Source organism: Paramacrobiotus metropolitanus, unplaced genomic scaffold (assembly GCF_019649055.1).
Source record: "Paramacrobiotus metropolitanus isolate TYO unplaced genomic scaffold, Prichtersi_v1.0 Parri_scaffold0000096, whole genome shotgun sequence".
Taxonomy (NCBI): Eukaryota; Metazoa; Tardigrada; class Eutardigrada; order Parachela; family Macrobiotidae; genus Paramacrobiotus; species Paramacrobiotus metropolitanus.
Window position 1 is genome coordinate 176,423 of NW_026570316.1, and position 24,385 is coordinate 200,807.

The 24,385-nt window shown below is 47.1% G+C and overlaps 1 protein-coding gene across 3 annotated transcripts; it reads left to right on the top strand.

Moving 5' to 3' along the window:
- LOC129596803 (splicing regulatory glutamine/lysine-rich protein 1-like) lies at window positions 1-24,286 on the top strand. 3 transcript variants are annotated; one of them, XM_055494172.1, is made up of 2 exons: window positions 1-706; window positions 19,686-24,286. In XM_055494172.1, exon 2 carries the CDS (start codon window positions 21,324-21,326, stop codon window positions 22,443-22,445), a length of 1,122 nt encoding a protein of 373 aa, XP_055350147.1. In that variant the 5' UTR covers window positions 1-706; window positions 19,686-21,323; the 3' UTR covers window positions 22,446-24,286. The 3 variants fall into 3 exon arrangements, with proteins under 3 accessions (XP_055350147.1, XP_055350145.1, XP_055350146.1); XM_055494170.1 differs by having other exon boundaries at window positions 19,686-21,630; XM_055494171.1 differs by lacking the exon at window positions 1-706 and adding an exon at window positions 19,349-19,407 and having other exon boundaries at window positions 19,686-21,630.
- The last annotated feature ends 99 nt before the right edge of the window (window positions 24,287-24,385 follow it).

A 24,385-nucleotide genomic window follows, 5' to 3' on the forward strand; every position in this document is an offset into this window, starting at 1 on the left:
CGGTGCGACGTCTAGTGTTTTCGCTTAGTTCGCAATCCAGATCGCATTGCTCACTCCACAGGATCTATCCCGTTTAGGTCTCTGTCCCTGGATCACAGTTGGATCTAGCATTAGATGGTAGCAGAGCCGACAGCGGTTCTCTGATTGATTTGACTGGACTTGATCTGATTTGATTTGTCAGGCAAAGTTGGCCTGTTATTTGTGCCAGGCAAAGTTGGCCTGTTATCTGCTGTGACCAGTAAGGCACAGGTCTGTGGAACAGCAAAGCGCACACCACAAGCGGTGCAATTTCCCCCATTGGACGCGGATTACCAGCTTTGGTTTTCGGTACAGTGTCTTCAGCGAAGACCTGTGCTGTTTCCTCAGCTGTGAAAGAGTTCAAGAGTTTCAGTCGTCAGTGTTCCTCGGTGTAGAGTCTTCAGCGAAGACCTACACTGGTGTCACTGATACTCGGCAAGGCTTCAGCGAAGCCTAAGCCGTGGGCCGCAAGAGGCGAAGCGCCGAAAGGGGCGCACGGGAAAAGACAGATCAGACTCCTCCAAACTGGAGTAGAGCACCACTACTGTTGCTACGGCAGTCAGCCGGCACAGTAGCAGACTCAAAGCGTGCGGCACAACCGCTACGGAAAAGCGGCAACGCGGGAGCGGAATTTGGAGAAGAAATTGGATCATTTGGATCGTTTTCCCGTGGAACGGACGGTGAACAGGTAGAAAAACCGTTATTAATTACGGGATTGGCTAGTCGATAAAATTGGCAATTTCTATTGGTCCGTTCTGAGCTGAGCATAGACGTAGGCGGAGTTTTGCACGCGGTGCGCATGTCTGGTCGTTGACCGTGACGTCAGGCTGATATAAAATTTAAGTGGACTAACGCTATTGGTCAGTTATCTGAGCTGTGATTGGCCGAAATTTGAACCGAGTAAATTGAACCAGCGGACCAATAGGAACGAAGTAAACAACGTAAATGGGGATTTTCCGTTGAACTTGAACGGTAATGAGAAATCTGAATTGAGACGAGATATTTGAAAGGGAAAATGACCTTTTGAGTTGAGACGAGCAGGAAAGTGACCTTTAACACCGGAAGCTGACCTTTGACTTTGAAAAGTGACCTTTAACGAAAAGTTTTAACTGACCGAAATGAACTTTTGAGTGACCTTTAAGATTCTGAATCGACCAACAGTGACCTTTTACCGAAGTTGAAATCGAGGCAATTAGTAGTACAGCGATATCACCAGCTGTAGAAAATTGTCCCTAAACTTGTTCTGAACTGTAGAAACGGTTTCGAAGTTTTGTCTGAAAAGTGACTTTTTAGGGCAAATCTCTCGAACTTTTTATCGAAAAGGTGACCTTTAGACGGAACTTAGTCGAAATTTCTCAACTGAAAAAGTGACCTTTAAAAAGGACTTAGAAAATTTTGCAGAATAAGGTGACCTTTAAGACAATTCAATAAACCATACAATAACGTGTGTGTGAGAACAATTGACAGGAACGTCCAAGTTATCCGATCAACATGGATAAAGACAACGAACAGCCGACATCTACCGGCAGCCAGGGAAGCACAAGCTCCCGCAGCTCACAGCAAAGCGCACCGAATCCGTACAAAAAGGATCTGCACTCATATTCACGTCCCGTTGGACATGAACGGAGCACTCGGGCGCCCAAGGCACCCGAGAAAAAGGACTCACGGGGCTCTGATAGCACCTATCAGAAGGCGCTCGAGGCGGTCGCCAACCAGGAGAGTTCCAGTGACGACCAGAAACACACTCCCGCGTCTGTGGCGGGAGGCAAACCGATGAACCAGAAAAAGGTCACGGGAGAGGAAAAATCCACAGAGAAAGGAGTGGAAGCAGTGGGAACATCACAGTTGGATGTCACCACTGTCAGAATCGATGAGCAGGATAAAAACGTGAACCTGGCTCAAACGGAAGTTGGAAAGACAAAGGTCACCGAAGAGGAATTGGCTGAGCTTGGATTGGATGACCTTTCACTGAACGACAGGACTGCAGGTGATGACCTTTGGGCAACTCCAATGGTCTCAGACGAATCAAACGAATCGTACTTCACGGATGATGAAACGACGATGAACATGTCCTTCCAATCCGCGATGAGACAAGCCGATCGCGCTGAAGGGATGACACCCTTCAAAGACATACCGGAGCACCTTATTGAACGATCGAAAACAGGAAAGGTCATCAACGTACGACCACCATCACCGAACAGTCCCACGTCAACTCTGAGGAGACGCGTGAAGGAGTTGGAAGAAGAACTAGAAGTCAAGGAAGGCCAGGTGACGAAGAAGAAACAGGAATATCAAAATCGGATAGGATCTCTGGATGCTCGTATTTATGAATTGGAGCAGCAACAAGCTGACTTGGAAAGCGCAGCGGATGAATGGAAGATCAAATACGAGCGTCAAAAAGAACTCGCTGAGGAATACCTAAAAATGGTAGATGACAGAGAAATGGAAGGTCATCTCGCAGTCAGTGACCTCAACGAGAGTATGTCAGAGGAATCAGCAGAAAGGTCACGGCACTTAGCCGAATTGAAGGACGAATGTGACTCATTGAAACAAAAGGTCACCGAAGCTGAAGCTAAGAGGGACGAATACGCGATCAAACTCGCCGAAGCCTCTCAACGATTGTTGGCAAATACCACTGAAGTATTTAAGCTCAGAAACGATCTGAAGCTCCGAGACGAGAATATCGGAATACTCCAACGAGAATCGAAAGGTCATCAGAGGAGAGCTGATGAAGCCGTTCAAGCGGCTAAGGATCTGAGGGACCTTACAGCCACCGAAGGCGTGAGGCTGAGCAACGAGATAAAGCAGGTTACGGAAGAGAATGGGGTGTTGAAAGAAAACATCGAAAAGGTCACCGAAGAGAACGAAGAACTGAAAGAAACTGCCAAGACGTTAGCCGAACAAGGCTTAAGTTGGGAGCGAGAAGCGCGCCTTCTGGACACAAAGGTCACGGCGCTCGAATTGAAAGACAAAGAGTGGAAACAAATGGTTCATCAGAAGACACAGGAGAGTACAAAACTCAACATGGAGTTGACCGACATGACGCAAACGGTCATGGCAAGAGACGATGAGCTCACAGCAGTTAAAAACCAATTGAGATCAGCTGCTGAAGAATACCAGAAGCTTGAAGGAGACGTGACCCAGTTGGCCGAACATATCAAAAAAGTGGAAAACGGCACCGAAAAGATCATTCAGGAGAAAACGTTCCAACTCCATCAGCATATGCTAAAGGTCAACAAGGAGAACCAGAACCTGATAACCGAGAAAGAGCAATCGGAGTTGAAAATCAGATGTCTCGAGGATGAGAACAAGGCTCTCAAAATGTCCAATAAGAATAAAGATGAGCAACTCCTTCAATACGGAGTTAAGACGGTAACAGTGGAATCACCGCCGCCCAGTTACAGTAAGGCACATGAAACGGGCACGGGCAAAAGCTTCCATTTTGAAATGCCGCTACGAACTGGAACCGGTAAAGGAAGCATCAAAGCGGAACGAAATGGCGAAAAGGCAAATGAGGACAAAGAGCAGCCGTCGGAAAGTTACCCGCATATGAGTCGAGGTGACCTTTCACAATTCCCCCCACACATTGAAACGAATGTGTTCATCGACGAAGGGCACCGAGACAGACCGTCTAGTCAGCAAGAACGCCCACGGAAGTCTCGTTATACAAAGATGCGACGAAATACAAACGATGACGAAAGTAACGAAGAAGAAGAAGACCCGAGAGGAGGCTTTGCATTAGCGAAAGCACTCAACTCTATGGCCAGGAAAACACCACTCGTGACCTTTGACGGCAGTCGCGACACTGTGAATGGTTGGACAAGACTGGTAAGAGATACACAGAGAACGTACCAGCTCACCGACGATCAAATCATGATCGAAATAGCCAGTGCGGTGAAAGGTCCTGCTAAAAACTGGTTCGAAAGCGAAAAAGATATTGCATCAGAAGACGGAATCGAATACTCAGTAACGGAGTGGATGGACAAATTCAAAGACGAATACGGTGACCGAGATGAAGAAGTCTTAGGCTTACGTGAGGCCTACGCAAGGAAATTCGAACTTGGAAAAGAATCACTTGATCAATACTATCAGGCGATGATGCGATTCAAAGCAAAGAGAATCATCACCGAGAAGCAAGCAGTTGGCTTCTTAATCGAAGGATGTAGAGTGGATAACGAACTCTACAAGGCATTGCGTACACAGAAATGCAGAACGCCAACTGACGTGAAGGACTTTTTCCGGCATTGGTCAGCCGGGGAAGAAAAGTACAAAGCCCCTAAAGGTCAACGAAATCAAGACTATGCAACGATCCGTACAGGCCAAGTCGAAAATATGCCGCAACAGAGGATGGCAGCTGCACCAACTCAACAACCGGTCGAATACCGAAGGGAAACTCCGGTGCAAGAGGTCACCAGGGAAGTGACCTTTATCGACAGCCAGACTGGGCAGCCGATAACATATGCGATGGTAGCGGCAATACAAGCGGCGGCTCAAGTGAGACCGGCACCTCAGAATGTGGCCCCACCGGCGCCACAGAACGTGGCCCCCTTGAATGTCGGATTACCACAGCAGGGAGTGGGTAACGGAAACTTCGGTGGAAACGGCTATAGAAACGGGAACTGGAACGGAGGTCAAGGCAACTTCCAGAATCAAGGCCAGGGTCAAGGCAACTTCCAGCCGAATAGAGGAAACCAGAACTACCAACAGAATCAAGGGTCACGAACGGAATTCAAATTCCAGATGATCGATGGATGGGTGGCGAACAATGCGCAGATGTGCCAGTACTGTATGTATGGCAACCATCAGACGCAAGGATGTAAGTTCGCGAATACACCGCCAGAGCAGAACCCAAACCTGTTTGCCTTTCGAGAATGGCAACGGTTGCGCAACCTTGGTGGTTGGCGCCAAGCAATGGCAAACGGATATGACCTCATCGCCCAATGGTATCAGCACAAAGCGAACTCCCCGAATCAGCAGGGAAATGGCAATGGCGGCGGCCAAAATGGCGGCGGCTACGGCCGTGGTGGCTACGGCCGCGGTAACTTCAGAGGAAGGGGCAGAGGTTACGGCCGCGGAAACTGGAATGGTGGCAACCGAGGCGGCGGAAACGGAGGCGGCCAAGGAAACTACCAACAAGGCGGTGGCCAAATTAATGGCGGCGGACAGAACCCGGCAAATGATGGCGGCCAACAACAAGGAAACGTGCAAGGAAATGTGCAGGGCGCGCAACAAGGTGGTGCGCCGGTTCAGGGAAACGAGCAAGATCAGTAGGCGCCGGTGAGCCTACTGATCGCCCCGACCCTAAACCACCGGATAAAAAGGGAACGGAAAGGTCACCACTGCAGAACGGTACTGCAGTGAACGTGACCACTGCGACGGCTAGATGGATGCCGTCAGCGCAAAACGGAAGTGGACCGGCTACATGGATGCCGCAACCACAGGAAACGGCTAGATGGATGCCGTCACATAAGTGGAAAGAAACGGCTAGATGGATGCCGTTATATAATCAGAAAGATACGGCTATATGGATGCCGCTACAGCAACAAAAAGAACTGGTTATCGGGAAACCAGTACAAATGAATCAAAGGTCACCGCAGAATGGTACTGCGAGTGGAAATGTGCAACGGGACCAAAGGTCACCGCAGAATGGTACTGCGAGCGGAAATTGTCGTGACGGTAGCGCGACACTGCGAACAGCGCAGGAAAATGAAAGGTCACCGTATTGCAGCGAGAAGGTGTTAGCAGTGCGACGAACATTACGCAATGCGAAGATTCAACAAGCGTTACTGAATCAGAAGAAGCCGCAGAACAGTGCTACAGACGAAGATGAAGAAGTGCACCATTCGAGATTCCGAGAGTATATGGAAGAGAATGGCCTACCGAATCGTCAGAAGGCAACACCTTCCGTCGGAAAAGTCCAAGTGAAAAGTCAAGGAGCGACTGCGAACGCTAAAAGTCATGGCGAAAGCGCCATGTTAAAAGGTCAAGAAACGGACTTGACACTGCGAACAGCGCAGCGACAGCAAAAGAATAGCCAACAGAACTCCGATGACTCACTTGTGGATGCAGTAACGCTGCAGCAGAAGGAAACGTGGCAAAAGGTGGCCTACAGACCGAATGGGAATCACGGGATGTGGATACCCGTGACACCGAAAGCGAAACAGAAAGCGGGAATGTCACAAGAAGATTACTGGGACATGCGAGAATTGCGAACACAAGGCGAAAGGAAAAGATTAGAAGAATTGGTTACCGGGAAACCAGTTCAAAGGTCACCGAACCGCGTCCCAGTATTCGACGAAGCCGAGTATAAGAAGACACTCGCTGACCTAAAAGATCCACGAAATGCACCGCCAGAGAATAAACCGCCGAATTATGGAGAAAAAGTTCCCATACAAAAGTTGTCAAGTGGCGGATTTACCATGAAGCGCAACGAAAGGTCATGGGACTTAGCGCAAAATGAACAAAAAGGATGGTCAAATGAGATGGCGCAAATGCAACAGAAGAGTGCAGTCGAAAGGTCACGGGACCTATCACAAGCGCTGCAAAAGGATGCCAGTGACAAGTCACCAGCCCGAACAGATGGGATGTCGTCGCAAATTGATCCGACGAAAACGAACAACGAAGTGTCAGCGAAGGTGATTGAATGGATGACCCAAAAAGGATATGATACGGTAACATACGAAAAGTCAACAGAAGAGTCGAGAGACAGCGAAGAAGAAGAGTTGAAACGAGTTGACCAAATAACAAGTGAAGTCATTGAGAAACTGCGAGATAAACGAAATGATGACCGCAAAGAAGAACTGATCCATCAGACGATAAATGAAGTGACTAAAGGTCATGTGGACTGCACAAAAGCAAAAGAGCAGGTGCAGAATGTTGAAAATGTCACCACAGATAAAAAGTCTGTAAAAGAAACGACTTAAAAGACTCGGGAATTCTACGATGTCCGAACAGACGTGCCACACAGGATTGATAAGCTGAGCGAGATACTGAAAGGTCATGGCACTTCAGCGAAGGGGCAAGTGCTTCCCGATATGGATCCGGGACCGGTATCACTAATCCCAGTGAAATGTAAGATCCACACCCTGAAGATTCAAAACGGAAAATTGCCTAAAAGAATTGAAGCATACACACACGAAGTGAAGGTGGGAGACATAAAGGTCAACGCAATGCTGGACACCGGCGCTGAGACGTCGCTGATCAGTAAACCATTTTGCGAGCAGCATGGACTTCATATGCTCCCATTGCCACCGGACAGACTGGTGAAGATAAATGGAATTAGTGGAACGTCGGGGTTTATGGTGACACACTACTGCGTAGCACCAGTGACCTTAAGGAAAAAGACTAGCGAACATTCCTTCTACGTCCGACCGAAATGTGATGACGTACAGGTGTTATTGGGATTTGACTTCTTGGAAAAGAAATTCGTACTGATGGATAACGAAGGAGAAGAAGAGAAGGAAGATGACCCGAAACCAGTCGCCAAAGTTCAAGTCGGAAAGGTCACCGAATTTGTAACACAGACGGAAAATTCTCAAATTACCGATAAAACGTTAATCCCAGTACCAGAGGCACAGGGAAAGGAAAAGAAAAAGACAGCGCAAAAAGAATTGTCCACATTTGAGCAGTTGAAAAGGATTCAGCAAGAGATTGAAAACACGTTAAATCGGACACGGCTGACACAAAAGGGAAGAGAAAAGGTCATCCCAGTACCAGAGGCACCGGGAGTGACGCAAGTGCAGCAGAAGGTGACAAAAGTGCAGCAGGAAGCAATTATCCCAGTACCAGAGGCACTGGAAACGAAAAATGAAAATGGAAACGTTGAAAAAGTTATCCCAGTACCAGAGGCACTGGGAACGAAAGATGATAGGTCACCAGTACCAGAGCGTACCTCGGATCCTTTCGAACCACGATCTGCTACCCAAAATGAAGCTGTCACACAGAAAGAAGCGCCAGCTGCAGCGAAACAATCGCTCGTGTCAGGCATGGAGTGTGCAAAGCCTATCCCAGTACCAGAGGCACTGGAAATAAAGACGGCTAAAGTGGAGAAGGATAAAAAGAGTGAAAGGTTACGAATATTGAAACGAATAGCTGAAGAAGAACAGATGTTCACAAGTGAAATTCGCGACAAAGCGCTTGAGCAGTTAAAAGGTCACCGAACTCAGAAGGAACAGGAGATACCTTCCGACGAGGCAAGCGTAATCCAAACTGAAAACGACGTCCAAGAGACATTAACCCCAGAAGAACGAGCCGGGAGTTGTCACCACGGTTACTACGAGGATCCGTGTAGAGTGCAACCACAATGGAAATGCACTGAATGTCGCCAAAACGCCTCTCAAGATGACCTTTCAGAATGGCCGAAATGTAATGCCGCGTTAGCGGACCTTAAAGGTCATGTCCAAAAGGAAGTGAGAAGCATCATGCGGACAAATGAAATGTGGAAACCACACATTGAACGGTACCATTGGAACAGATACCGGACTTGGCTGTCATGCGTGAAAAACTTCATTGCTGGAAGAGGTAAATGGCTAAACCACTGGCAGCAACGTGCGGAAGATGGAATCCAAGATACGCTTGACCCGGTATCAACGGAACGAAAACTCGCAAGAGAGATGGACGAAATGAACGAGGAAGTACAGTTGTGGGAAGAAGCGAGAATAGAACTGTTTTGGGACTTCCGCGTTAATCATATGTACAAAGGTCAAGGGAGAACAGTTATATTCCCAACAGGACTAGGCACACCGGTATATGAGTCAGTGGTGGTGTTCTGTAAAGCACTCAAAGAAGATGACTGGGACATATTTGGCAAATATTGGACGAAATTTGAAGCGGAGATTCCCACATTTGACGTAAAAGAGATACGAGAATTACAAGTAACCCGGAAAAGAAGGTTACCGGGGTTAATGGAAAAAAAGAAAGTGACCTTTGCACCAGATCCAGATGGAGTTGAATACCCAGAACGAGGTGGTGATACGTGGTGCATGTACGAAACTATTCCAAGCGATGACTGGGTCACCGAAGAGCTGATGGCAAACTGCGTCTTCGTCGGTCCCAAACGACCTAAAGGTTATGAAACGGTCCAACAGGGCGAAGCCGAGAAAGAGACTGCAAAAGAAGCAGAGAAGGATGAAACAGCTAAAGAGACAGCGGAAGGAGGATCGAATGAAACGGAAGAATCACACACCTCAGCTTTTAACATTGCAAAGATGTTAACAGATAGAGGAGAAATGTGGAGAAAATTTAAAGAGGAGGTAGAAAGAATATCAAATGAGCAGCAAAACCCAGTAACTGAGGCAAAAAACGGGGAAAGGTCACTTGATAACGGTGAGGAATATCCGCCGGTCAAGTTGACCGAAAAACCATTAATGAGCTTGGAAGAAATGGATGAACTGGAAAAGTCAAAATCGGATGATGAGAGGTCAAGCTCGGATCAGACGGAAAGGTCATCAACAAGAATACGGGTAACAAGGAGTCACCCGAGAATCGCTGTACGAAATGGGCGCAAGGGAAAGAAAGCGGATAAACCTCTGCTCGAAAATCAGAAAGCAAAAAAACTTAGCGATTCGAAAGAAAACGAAAGTGACCTTTCATCAGAAGACGAAGGAGTTGATGAGCGCCCACTTGAAAAAGCTGACAAAGGTCAAGCCACTGCACAGCAGTACGAGAGCAGTGAATCAGACTCAGAATGGACAAGTTCAAGCGATAATTCAACGACTTCAGAAGATTCGGGTGTAAATGACCTTTCAGAACAAGAAGATTTACTGGACTTGGATGAAGATGACGAAGTGGACGAAGAAAAAGAAAAAGAGATAAAAGTCAGAAGAGTGAAAATAGAAAAAGCAAGACTTTCGAAAGATGTGATTAAAGTCTACAGTGACCAACGAATCAAATTGAAACCGTCAATCTGCACACGCGTAAAGGTCAAGATGGGAAAATATGCACCGGCTCAAAACAAGTTGATGTTCACACCGGTCCCACAAGTTGAAACTGATGTGCAACCGTTGGCAGGAGTGACGGACCACAGAGGAAAATATTTCGAAATCGTCATCGCGAATCATAGTAGTAAATACCAAATCGTGAAGAAAAATCAGCTTCTTGGCTATGTGGAGCCTTACGAACATATGGAGAACGTAAAGGTCAACGCGGGCACAGTAAAGAATGTACTTGATGACCCAGAGGTGGATGATACGACAAAAGCTGAATTAACAAAGATAATTGGAAACTTGAAATTAGGACCTGACCTCACTGAAGAGCAAAAGAACGACGTGTATAACGCGTTCTGGGAATTTTGGAAAGTCTTGCCGACATCCAAGAAACCGTACGGAGATGTGAAAGGGGTCACTCACGTAATCGATACGGGAGATGCGAAACCAGTTAAATGTAACCCGGCCAGAACGAGTTGGACAGGCCGTGAGTTCATAACAAAGCACATTGAAGAGATGTTGGCACAAGATGTAATTGAGCCCTCAGACGCCGAATGGAGCTTTCCAGTTGTGCTAGCTGTTAAAAAGAACGGCGATGGGACAATGGGAACAAGATTTTGTGTCAACTACATCATGCTGAATAAGTTAACGAGAAAGAACAACTACCCGCTACCGAATCCAGATGAGTTGCTTGATGCGTGCGCAGGAAACAAGTACTACGGGAAAATGGACTTGCAAAGTGGATTCTGGCAGATCCCAATGGATCCAGCGTCAATCAATAAAACGACCTTTGTAACACAAGATGGAATGTACCGATTTAAAAGAATGCCATTCGGAGTTTGCAACGGACCAGCAACATTCCAATTGTGCATGGACAAAGTACTGTCGAAAGCGAAAAGAAAAGGCTGCGTTTTCGGGTACATTGACGACGTTATCTTCGCCGGAAAAACATGGGCGGTTTTCATGCAGAATTTGAGAAACGTCTTAATGAGCCTAGTTGAAGCGGGATTCACGATTAAACCGACGAAATGTGAATTTGGAATGAGACAAATGGGATTTCTGGGTCATATACTCAGTGAAGATGGAATTCGAATGGATCCTGAAAAGGTCACCGCAGTCTCAGAATTTAAACGACCTCAAACAGAAAGGCAATTAAGGTCATTCCTCGGACTGGCGAATTATTATCGCAAGTTCATAATGGGATATGCACAGAAGACTTGTCATTTGTACGAATTGCTGAGACAAGATAAGCAAGTGAAAAAAGACTGGACAAAGGTGCACGAAGAGGAATTCAACAGTTTGAAACAACTGTTGTGTGAAGGTCCAGTATTGGCAAAATTTGACCCGGCAAAACCGACAGTTATTGAATGCGATGCGAGTAAAGAGGAAATTGGAGCGGTACTGTCACAAGACGGCCACCCGATCGCGTACGCGAGCCGCGTCTTACACGGAGCCGAAAGAAATTACGGCGTGACGGAATGGGAATGTCTGGCAGTAGTATTCGCTGTCAGAAAGTTTAAGCCATTCATTGACTATGCGGAATTCACCGTACGAACGGACCACCAGGCGCTGACAAACTTGTTAAGGTCAGAAACAAATAAAGTCGGAATGAACCCGCGCTTGACAAGATGGGCGATGGCACTGCAAGGCCACCAGTTTAAAATCGAATATAAACCGGGAAAGTATTGCGACAACGCGGACGCACTATCAAGAGCGCCAATTGAAGGTCCAACATGTCAAGAAGAAGAATTCGACGAGATTCCGAACTTCGAAGATTATAAGAAGGAATTCGACACCAAAGAACCGGCAAATGAAGTTGGACAATTGTTCCTACAAATGGTCGAGCAAAAAGAGAAACGATTAAAGGTCAGCCCAGTTACGGCGAATGAGTCGGCTGAGAATGCGACTAATGTCAACCGGGTAAAAAGTTGGCTGCCCACCGCTAGTGACTTAAAGGTCACCGGACTTGATGCGGAATTTGAAGTTCAAAATGGAAAGGTCAACGGACTTAACGAAGCAGTAGAGAATCAAGATGACCTTTGGGAAACGGACAAAGTTGCACGAGCATTGAATGAGTGTCCGATTAAACTGCTGAAATTCCCAAAACAAGTGAAGAAGAGGTACAAACCATTACCGCGATGCAAGGTCATAAAAGATTGGAACGAACTGAGTACAGCGACAGTTCGCATCGTTAACCTGCAAGGTGACGAAGAAGAGGAAGACGACTCGAATCTGCAGTTGAGAAATAAGCAGTTAAAAGACCCCCATCTGGCAATGATAATAGATGAATTGGAACATCTACCAGATGCTGAAACGAGATCGAAATTTGAAGTGCATTATCAGCTGTGGAACGGAATACTGTACCGAGTAAAGGATAAAAATGGGAAACTTGAAAGGTCATACGTGGTACCGTTGTCGATGCGAAGGGCGATAATCCACGCATTGCACGACGAGAAAGCGGCAGGGCATCTGGGATTTGAAAAGACATTGGCGGCAATTAGACTTCGATACTATTGGGATCGAATGAGCACTGACGTGAAGAATTACATACTTGCCTGCCAAGGATGTCAATTCCGCAAAACGCCAAGGAAATGCCCACCTGGAAAATTGCAAGAGATAAAAGTTGGACACCCGTTCTTCCGAGTTTATGCGGACCTGAAAGGACCGTTATTACCGACGGAGAAACGCGGATAAAATATATAGCGGTGTTCATCGATCAATTGACGAAATACGTGATCGCAGTACCAATGAAGACGGCTACGGCGAAAGAGTTTGCCAAAGTGTTCGTCAAACACGTGATATTGGTGCATGGAGCGCCGCACATCCTACACACGGATCGTGGACGGCATTTCACAGCCGAAGTATTGACAAAGGTCACCAACGTGTTTAAGATTAAACACACGTTTGGAACGGCTTATCATCCGGAAGGTCAAGGCCAAGTCGAAAGACAGATGCAGACGATTGCGGATGGCTTGGCACAATATCTGAAAGCGGGAAACGAAAGAAAATTTAACAAGTACCTTCCATATGTCATTTCGGCAATGAACAGAGTCGTACACGCCACAACCGGATATTCGGCATATTATATGCTACACGGCAGAGAAATGACCATGCCGGAAGATGTGGTCACAAAAACGAATATCCCAGATGATTATGGGACTCCCGACGAATGGGTAGAGACCATGAAAAAGAACTTGACCTTTGCAGAAGAAGTGGCGAAATGCAATATTGAAGATGCATATGAAAAGAACGCGGAAATCTACAATAAGAGGAAATCGGAACCTAACTTTAAAGTGGGTGACCTTGTGTTGATACGACTGCCAAAGGACACGAAACAGGGGAAGAAAGAAAATCAATCGGACTTTAAATCGAAATATGACAAAGTGTGGAAAATCCTTAGCTTTCCGCGAGCAAACGAAGCGGAGGTCATTGAACAAAACCCAAAGAAAGAAGCGGACTTGAAAGTGGTTTCGATTGATCGCTTGAAGTTATGGCACCCGCCATTGCCAGAGGAAGGCGCAGAGCGTACTTCTCAAAAAGAGTCCCTTTTCGAACCACCTCTGCTACCCGAAACGGAAAAAGTAAATGAAAACAAAGCGGAAGAAGCTGAGCAGGATCCGAAAAATGGACCAAGTCAATTTTTCGAACCACATATTCTGCTACCCGACCCGATAAGTGGCGACAAACCGAAAAAGAAGAGAGGACGACCAAGGAAAGATGATAAAGATTTCGAAACGGTAGTTACAAAAAAGTTGAACGCGGAAGCCGGAAACCTGGCAGAAAGGTTACTGGAAAAAGATATCGAAGTAAGCTCCAAAGTAGCAGAGCGTAACGACAAGGCTCTTTTCGAACCACGCACTGCTACCAAAGACGCGGATGACCTTTTCAAACAGCAGACTGGCGGTGAGATATCAGAGCACGATTCGAATCTTTTCGAAACACGCACCGCTACTGAGAAAGGGAATCGCCAGAAGGATGATGAATTACCAGAGCGTAATTCTAAAAAGGACTCTCAACAATCCTTTTTCGAACCACGCACTGCTACCAAGAATGGGAATGAACCCATAAAAAAGAGAAAAGAGGAAATCGACGCAGTAAAAATAAAAGCCGATCAACTGGGCCGCGATATACAAAAGGCCATCGCGGAAAGAAAAACCAAAAAGAAGAGGCCAACTCCCACGGAACTTTTAACCCAGAAGGGTGAAATGGAAGATGCAGCCGACAAAGAACTCTTTGATCGGATAACTAATGGACGCAAGCACAAATAAACCACATAAATATGATTAACGGGGTTTATGATGTAATGATAGGAGTTGGGAAGGCGTAAAAAGGTCATCACTGTGAAAAAGGCTAATCAATACTGTTTCATTGTTACAGAAGGTAAGCACAGTTAATGGACAGATTGGAACGGCAGAATTCAGATAACTCTGACTCGGAAAGTATCGGAAACCCGTTAAAGACATCGACCCCAAAAAGAATGGAAGGCGAATACGGATACGACACCTCATACGGTGAAGGGTCGGCGTCGTCGGCGGGAACGGCACAGAACGAACCTGAAATAGTCCAAGGAGGGACTTACAGCGGCCCAGGGTATTACGCGTATCATGATCCGGGACAGCCGACGAATTACCAAGATACGGTTAATTGGGTGCACCACGGCTCAACTGCCGGAACCCAGTACACAGAACAAACGATGCACAGTGTCCCTTACCAGCCGTACCCAGGAGTATATACCTCACCGATGAGACCATCGCAGACAATGATGGGACCGGCCAGAATGTTGATGCCGCCACCACAACAGACCACACCGAGTCGATTTATGGGACACGGAGGATTTAGCGGAATGATGTTGCCGCCACCGCAACAGACCACACCGAGTCGATTTATGGGACATGGAGGATTTAGCGGGATGATAGCGACCCCAGTACAGTCACAAAGGTCATCCCCGATATTACCACCCTTTCCAGAAACGGGAGGCTTGTCATTATCGGATATTGGAGCACCTCGTATGAGGACACCGCAACAAATGGGAGCGCAACGACCGCATAGGAATTCGCCACAAAAAGGTGGGAGGCGAGGCAGAAATCGTTTTGATTCACCAAGACCGCGAGGTATACTGCCGTCGCTGGGCCCAAATTTGGAGCAGGTGGGACCAGATGGATTACGGTTAACACCCCCGGGTGAACCTACCGTGCACGAGTATTCACCAAAACTTCCGTTGGATATGAGAGAGGATGATGCTCGGTTGAATATAATTGTGGGAAATAAGGAAAGTTTGACGGAAACCGATACAGAGGCCATCCAGGATTTTAATCGGATGTGTCGTGACCTATACAGAATCCATATGCGGGTCGAGGATGAACACGCATTTTATGGAAGGTTAATCAGTTTGGATGCGGTTATTAAACCGGTTCATATCGCACTGAAGGATAAGACTAAAGTCATCGAGGTTAAGCGGAAAGAGTTGGCGATCAAAATTGCCTCGATGAAGCAGTACCACCCGGCATTAGTCGAGAGGAAATGGCCGTGGATGATCGAACAGATCCAAAGGTTCCTTAAGACGTTCCCCCAAGAGAAGCGGACTCCTACAGGCAGCGTAGCGGGGCCGTCACGGGCGCTAGTCGAAGCCCCAGTAGATGAGATGTCAGACAATGACCTCCTGGAAACAAAGAGAAAGATAGAAGCGGAACTAACCGAAAGGTCACGGGCCAGTTCAACCACAGGCTCAGCACGCGGACGGACAAGCTCAGTTGCAGATTCGTCTCGCGGAAGCATAAAGAGCGGAAAACGAACAAGGTCACCGACGACAAGCCCAAAAGAAGGTGATAAAAAGGGGCAACCGACCAAAAAGGTCACGGCGAGTATAAAGCACCGCCGGCTAAGCCACAAGCACCGATACCGGTTGGTAGAAAAAGTGCACCGCCCACACCGACAAATCCGGAGATCACGCAATTGCGTCTTCCGAAATGTAGGACTTATACGGTGAAATACACTGGGACGGACCATAACGAACGAAAGGTCACGGCTAGGATAGTCGACAAAGGAACGAATAAAGAGATCGACTCGTGCAATCCCCTAGCAGATAAGTCAGTCAAAAACGAGATCGGGGAAAGGTCAAAGACAGAAGTCAATGAGGCGTTACAGTTCATTCCTCCGGAGGAGCGTCACAACCCACGAGTCCTCATTCAGATGATGAAACACGTTGTGTCTAAAGTAGCGATCGAAGAAGATGCATGGATCCGAATTAAAGTGGGCACGAACGAAGACCACTTGGCGTATACATATACAACGGATGGAAGGCTGTTGACAAAAGAAAGAATTCGACCAAAACCAACAGCAGACCCAGACCCGGCTAAACGAAAATTAGACGATTACGAGTCGACCCTGAAATATACTGACGGAACATGTAGGAAGGTGACGTTGAAACTCCATTTTGAGGATAACACGACGGACAGCCTAACCGCAGTAATCATTGACCCGGTAACGGGAGACCCGATCCCATACGCCCCATGGGACATATCAGAAGAAAGCGCTGAACAGGCCAATAAGACAGCCCTCGATCAGCTGTGGCACCTGATACCAGAAAGCGATCGTCAAGACCCGGCAGTCCAAGCAAACACACTGATCAGCATGATGCGGTATCGAGCGGAAAAAGACGAAGCCCATTTCCGACTCACAAGAAGAATGGAAAACGGAGCGTATAAAACGGTGTTCTATGACGCCATGAAGAACCCTTTGTGGGAAATCACAACACAGGGACAGGACGCGACGACACCTCACTTGGAAATTCTGGGCCAACAGCCAGCACAAAAAGATGGAGCTGGAGAAATGGAAGAAGCCCCAGTAGCCGAAATAGAAGAAACTGGAGGAGCCAGACGATCATTGCAACGTGTATTAGAGATCGTCCAAGGGGATGAAGAACATCCTCCATGTGGGGACATTAATTGTGAACGATGTAACGTAACCGATGAATCAGAAACAAAATCGGCAGGAGACGACACAGGCGAAGAAGAAGAAGCGGATGAAGGAACTGAGGAAATTCCTCCCATCCCTCAAAAGTGGTTATTAAATCAAAGAAAGCGGCTAAACTGGAAGAAGCTATGAACCGGAAAAAGGGGAAGAAAGCCGATAAGAAGGTGGAAGAAAAGAAGAAGGATGACAAAAAGGATGACGAGAAAAAGAAGAAAGGTCACGGAAAGCAGAAAAGTAAACCCGCGACTCCGGACGTTGAAATTTTCGACGAGACTGAAAGGTCGTCATCACCGGCGCCTCCGAAAAAGTTCATCATTGAATCGGCGACTTCTAAAACAAAGAGCGATGAACCGACGACATCGAAAGCAAAGACTATTGCGGTCAAACAAGTCGTCCCTGTCGTTATATCAGCAGCCACCCCGAAAGAACGCAAAGAAAAGGAGAAGCGCGAGAAAGCAAAGCGAGAAATATCTCGTGAATCGTCAGCATCCGAAACGAGCTTACCAAGCACTTCGACGGTCAGTTCAAGATCACACGTGGACCCGAAAACGGTCAGATCAAGAACCACAGAACCGGGGAGCCTAGCAGAGGCTCTGGAAAAAGGAAAAAAAGCAAAGAGCGAACCAGTTAAGTCGAAGGCGAAAGGCAAAACGACCATGAAAATTGACGCATTGGCGATGGCCACCTATACCCAACCAGACGGGGATAGTGAACTTGATTATTCAGGAGACGAACTGGAATTCGACGATCCTGATGATGATAATATGACCACGATCGACGAAATTGTTGAGGCATTCGATGGAGCAGAGAAAAACTTCACACGAATAAGGACGGCATCAGTGACAGCGAAATTCCGAACTGGTTTGAAAAGATATTTGAAAGAGAAACGCCGTAGCTTCACCAAACAAAAGTTCGACGTCATATTGGAGTATGCTCGTAACGCAGGAAAACTTATCCAGAAACATCCTAACTTCGCGTATAAGGCCAAGTTATTCAGACCAGCGAGTTCGGACAAGGCGTTGACAAGTCCAAACGAAGACAGTTCAATGCGGGTAGAAAGGGCAATCGCAGGAATGACAAGCCCGTTGGGATCAACGAGTCACCGGATCAGTCAATATATCAACGCCGTTTGGCATGATGGAAGAGGGATGATAAAGGAAATCGATACGGCCACCGAACGTGCATTGCCGAGGATGATTAAACAGAACATCCTATCAACAACAAACGCACACAAAGGACTGCCGATTAGATATACGAGAGTGGGACTTATACCTCCGGAAAAACAAGGTCACTGTCATATGTCTGACAGTCAAGACATGGAAAAAGTTAAAGTGCCAATACAGGGAGATCCAGCGACTCCCATACTGAACCAGATTGCACAACGGATAGCAGAAGATGAGGCCGCGCGGGTGAAGTCACAAGCCCCTAAAGTGCTTAAACAAAAAGGACCAATGGATTCGGAATCGGAAGACAGTGATGATAATACCACCAAAGAAACGCCTCTTGAACCAGCGAAAGAAAAAGATGAACAGTCAAAAGGTCAAGAGACAATTGGAACGGTGGCAGAAGTTCAAATGAAAGGTCACGAGACTCCGGAAACAGGGGAGAAAGAAAAGGTTATGCTCCCTGGCGAGAAAGTAGAGGCGGAGAAAGAAGCTGATTCTGCGCGACAAGTGTTTCAAAAATCTTTGCTCGCACCATCGGAGGAGGCGGATAAACCGAAAGGTCATGAGATTTTGCCACAAGAAGAGAAGACCGCCGAACCGAAATCGACTCAGTCATCATCGGGGTCTTTGGGAAAACTGACGATTGTTGAAACAGACCCAACGGACTCAACGGGCTCGGCATTATCCCCCCAGAAATTGAAAAGCGATGATACACAGACAAAAGAGGAACCGAATTATATGTTAGGAGCACCGTTAGATGTGAACAACCGAACATGGAACGAAGTTCAAACGGCGCTTCAAGGGGAAAGAGAAGGCGAAATGCTCGGCGCGCAGCTGAAAGAACAGGTTGTCGCGAGCTCAAGAGGAAGATCATCATTCAACATGACGGAACGAGTCCTGAAGCGAGCGTATAAGGAAGGAAAGCTGGGATGTAAATACAATAAAGACAACAAGATTATTTACTACCTTCCGAAGTCTATACGCACACCCAGACTTAAAATGGAATTGGAGATATGGAAAATAGCCATCACAGATGTGGCTTTAGACGCTATTGGCGGTACAAAAGGAGCGTCGTGGAGTGACCTTTCCAATTTCATGGCTGTCCATTATGAACTGGGAGAATTGAATATTGAAAAGGACAAAGAGTGGATTAAGAATGCCGTAGAAGCCCTGATCAAAGACGATGACGTGCTTATGATCAACGAAGACGGCCGAGTTGACTTTAAGCCGTATAATCCACCGGCAAAGGCAGCGGAGTGAACGGGATGAGCGTAATATGCAGCGAGTAATGGACCCTGCATATTACAGAAAACAAAAAGCATAAAAAGGTTAAAACGAATGAGAAACAGTCGTATGGAAAAGCGAAAGTGAAAAGGTCAACTCGAGGGAAGCGTTAAGACTAATAGAAAAGGTCACAGTAGTCAGAAAAAACGCTGATAACGTGAGAAAGGTCACCACGTTATAGCGATAGAAAGGAATTCAGGAGCTAGGAAAGTCTCGGCTCAGTAACGGAATAGGCGTAAAAACGATAAAAAGCCTGATAATGGATAGGAATGGAAAAGATTTACGGGGAACAGTTACTATGACGGATTGTTTTTAATTTCAGATTTAAAGCGGAAAATGGCACAAAAAGGTCAAGCCACTCCTAAAGCCTCGGGAACGACATCGGAAATAGACAGATCTACGGGCTATAACCCAAAGTGTCCGGACTGTCTACGGAACAACAGAAAGGTCGATAAGAAGTTCCCGTGCTATACATGTGTTCACAAGTTGGGGGACCCACACATCGTTTCACTCGTTGGACTTATGGAAGTCAAACGGGGGAACATGGATGTTTTTCGGAACCTCATTAGCGCGAGGAATTATGGCAGCATCCCGGTAGAGGAGCGAATGTTACTTGAGGATCGTTACCGAGAAGCGATCCGGAATAACGAAAGTGGATGGGATGAAACCTTAGAACCATTGAAATGTCTACAAACAGACGCGTACCGTAAGAAGTTTGAAGAGGAACAAGAGAAGATGCACCGGCAACAGTTGGAAGACGAACTCCGCGCAAAAATTGAAGCGAACAATAGACGGGCTAGCGAACAGGCAGCTCGAGAGGCGATGCCCAGCTCATCAAACTCAGCCGTACCTACAGCGAGTCTCAACGAAGATGAAGCCCGGTTGATACGTCAGTCTCTCATTATTCAAACTGATACGCTGATAAACGATCCGGCCGCCATGCAAAAGGAATTATTCGACGCATTGTTGCGGGAAAAGCAGAGATTGCAGAAGGGGTTTGCTCCAGCACCATACATAAAGAAGGAAATCGAAACACGTATGGAGGAGCTACGAAAAGCCCGTCAGAACGAGAGTAATGTCCTGCAAGCACTCAGAGGATTTAAACGGGACGAGGGTTTTATACGACCTCGATCACCTCCGCAAAGAGAAAGGTCACGCGGACATTCACGTGAACGGGAACGGACTTATGACCGCCAAAGTGAAAGACCACGCGAACACTCTCGTGAAAGGACACGAGATTACCGCAGCGAAAGGTCACGCGAACGTTCTCGCGACCGAGATTATCGTGGCGGAAGAGGATGGGTACGCCATGGAAATGAGATAACAGAAACGAGTATTCAGCGGAAAATCGACACGGCAAAGATTTTGGCCGCGACAAGAGGACGCGAAGAACAACGGCGTGCGGAGGCATTCCGCACAGAGCCTGAAAAGAAAGGTCATCAGGTGCCGTTGGGAGTTGCGTTCTGTAACCGTAATGTCAGAATGTCAACGCCTGAAAGGTCATGGGACAAAAGACGTGAGCGCACACGGAATCGAACGCCAGACCCACAGGACAAGCGATGGCAAGAGAGAGCCAAGTACTATGCGGGTTTTGAATCTGGCGCAAGCAAAAGGTCATCGAGTGCGGAACGGGAAGACTCACCCCCGAAGCATCAGAGAATGGAATCGACAGTCCATGTCGTGGATCCCATCGTGAGTGCTGAGGATGACACGATGGAGGGGGCTAGCCCAGTCGCAGCCTCAGTGTCCCAAGAGAACGTAATTCACCGAAGAAACGTGGTCCTCGACAGTGACCCTCGACAGTGACCCTCAACCGTCCACATCGGCGAGTAATGAACCGCTACAACGTGAACCAGAAGGACGACGCGAGCAAGCAGTTCAACGCGAACCGGACAATCGTCGCGAAGACGACCGAAGAACGACTTCCAGATTTAATAACCGACACCCTGATCTTATCGACATGGAATATGACATGAGTGATACTCATGAGCAAACGTTGGAAATTTGTCGATATTTCGGGATCGAACCTGATTCGGTTGAAGCTAACAAGATCGGCACCATAATGCGCCAGCTACGCCAATTCTTATTAGACTCTGGCTACGCTCAAGAAATTAGACAAGGATTGGAAGAAGGAAACTTCCATCGACTACACATTCCCCGCGATTCGGCGAGAGATTGTTATCTCCCGATCCGACAGAATGGGCTGCATAGTCTATTGGACTTGAATTTACTAGATGTGCCACTGGACACGACTGACCCAGTGGGGATGACCCAATTTTATTATACCGATTACCCTGAACGACAGGAATATGTGGCTCAATTCGTTCTACGCCATGTGAATCCAGCTTTTAAATTGCTTGCAGCGAGAGCATCAATAGGATTACAAGTCGATCCTACGGACCATGCCGCAAAAAGGATGGGGCAAAAGGTCTTTGCTGCACGACTCGCACATTATAAGACACAAAATCAGTTGGTGTCTAATACCATGAAGGACGATATCCCACCGTTGTTCCGACCTCATGTGGCGAAATTGGGCGAACCCATGGAACACGTCGGAATAGCCCATACGGCCAGAAAGGCGTTGAAAAAGTGTAAGACACGAAGGGAAAAGGGCAATCTCACACAGCGACACGCCTCCCAAGTTGAAGAGCGGATTAACCGGATTAAAGATACCATGGGAAGCGACTACGTTGAACCAGTGGACGGAGTCGAAACGTACATAAACGAATTCCTTGTGAATAAAGGTGATCGACGTCCGGAACGCGCTCCTAACCAGATAGGAAGACGTGGTTTGCGAAACCAGCAGCTACGAGATAATCTAGCTGATGTGCAACGTCGACTGGCGGACGATCCTAATAACCGAAGACTGCGGTTAGAGGAAAATGACGCACGCCACCAAGTCGAGGCGATTAAGCGTAGCCGCCAAGGGAAAGGTCGTGGTCAGCGAGCAGTTGACCCGGAAAAGGTCATGGAAGTTGACTTGACGGAACCAGTCGACCGAACTTCTGACCGAAATCAACCGGAAAGTGCTAAGAAGCGCCCGCCAAGAGATGGCGAGGGCGATTCAAGTGAAATGGAATAGTGATGATCGTTAGGATCACACTATTGAAAAGGCGTCTACGGCATTTGTCGGCACGTCACAAAAATGGTGTTGTATAAGGGCGACGTGACATATTTACTTAAAACTGTATTTGTGTATTTGTTGTTTGCAGCGTTTATAGCACAGAAACCGAAAGGATAAAGAAATCATGTGGAGCATCGAATGGGGTTTAAATTGATTCGGTCTATAAAGCCGGCCCCAAGGGAGTAGTTGCGGCAGTCAGCCGGCTCTCCTCCTTAAGCGACTCAGTGTTATAAATTGGCGAGAGAAACTACGGTAATCAAGCCGGATCTCTTGAATACGGAAGTGGGCCACAAGCGGCGAAAAAGAGAAAGACAACAGGTGGAAATATTAATGGGGTAAACTTGATGCGGCAGTCAGCCGGCCTCATTAGGGTTGCTACGGTAAACTATGCCGGCAATCTCTCCAAGCGACTCAGTGTTATAAATCAACGAGAGAAATAGCGGTAACCAAGCCGGATCTCTCGTACCGAAGTTGGGCCACAAGCGGCGAACAAGAGTAAAAGATTGAATGTGGAAACGCCATGGGGTAAATTTAATGCGGTAAACAGCCGGCCCCATCGGAGATGTTACGGTAAACTCTGCCGGCACTCTGGCCGCTCGAGGCATATTGAAGTTGGATGTGCGACGGAAAGGTCAAATTGAAAGTCTTACCAGGGAGGCAAGCGAAGAAGTGCTTGAAAGTCGTTAAAAATCGGCTAAGTTCCTCCATGACCTATGACGGAAGTTTGAAAAGAAGTCGGATGACCTTTGGGATCATCATTGCCCAACAGAGTCACCGTATCAGGACTTAAAGTCGCATGACCTTTTGGGACCATTAGCCCAAGTGAGTCGCACATCCCGGATCATCTCAACAAAGGATGACCTTTACCAGGGAGGAAGCGAACTACGCTTGTCTACATGACGTCCCTCCATGACCTTTATTGAATCTCATTGTAAAGACGTACAATTGATACGCACGTTATCCCAAAGATGAAGCAGTATTCCTAAGTCGTACTTGATACGCACCTGATTCTCAAGCGGATTGTGATGAAAAGTCGCATTACGGATGCGCGGACTTGCTCAACAGAGCGAAATGGGCCAAAGAGTGCGGAAAACGGTGGACAGGACCTGTGACCTATACGAGTCAGAAATGGAGGATCCTAGTCTACTTTTGATTAATACTTTTGTTGATCTTTTAACTGTTGATCTGTTTTGTATTAGAATTGATATGGAATAGTATTTTGGTACAGATCTCTTTATTCACATTGTGCATTTGGAATTGTGTGATAAACGGAATAAGAGAATTTGATGTTTTTGAGCACGCACAGACACCGGCGACCGTCTTTTCGTGGATTCCGGAGTGTGCTGAGCCTCAACGGAGCTCGGCATCCCCCCAGAGGCATGTGAGACGAGGGCTCACTAGCGTTCACGCCTGTGGCGCTAGGCGCTACGCCGATGGATTACGGTCTGTGTTGTGTCTCGCTTCTGATTGGCTCGCGCTTTATTAGTGGGCGCGGTATAGCACGTGCTGCACACTGTTGCACAGTGTGGAATTGGCTCTACGATTTGCGATCGAGCTGTGCCGATGAGGATGTTGATTTCTGTTGTGCAGACTTTCAATATATTAAAAGTCAGCAATTAGCGGTGCGACGTCTAGTGTTTTCGCTTAGTTCGCAATCCAGATCGCATTGCTCACTCCACAGGATCTATCCCGTTTAGGTCTCTGTCCCTGGATCACAGTTGGATCTAGCATTAGAGTATGTTACACTGCTAACCGTAAAGAGGAAATACCTCAGCCGAAAGTACTCGGTACATCTGTACACGCGGCACATCGCAAATCGATTATCAACAAGCCATGAAAAGGGGGCTAAAATATAGAAAGCCATAATATAGACATAACAGAATAATTACAGATATTTA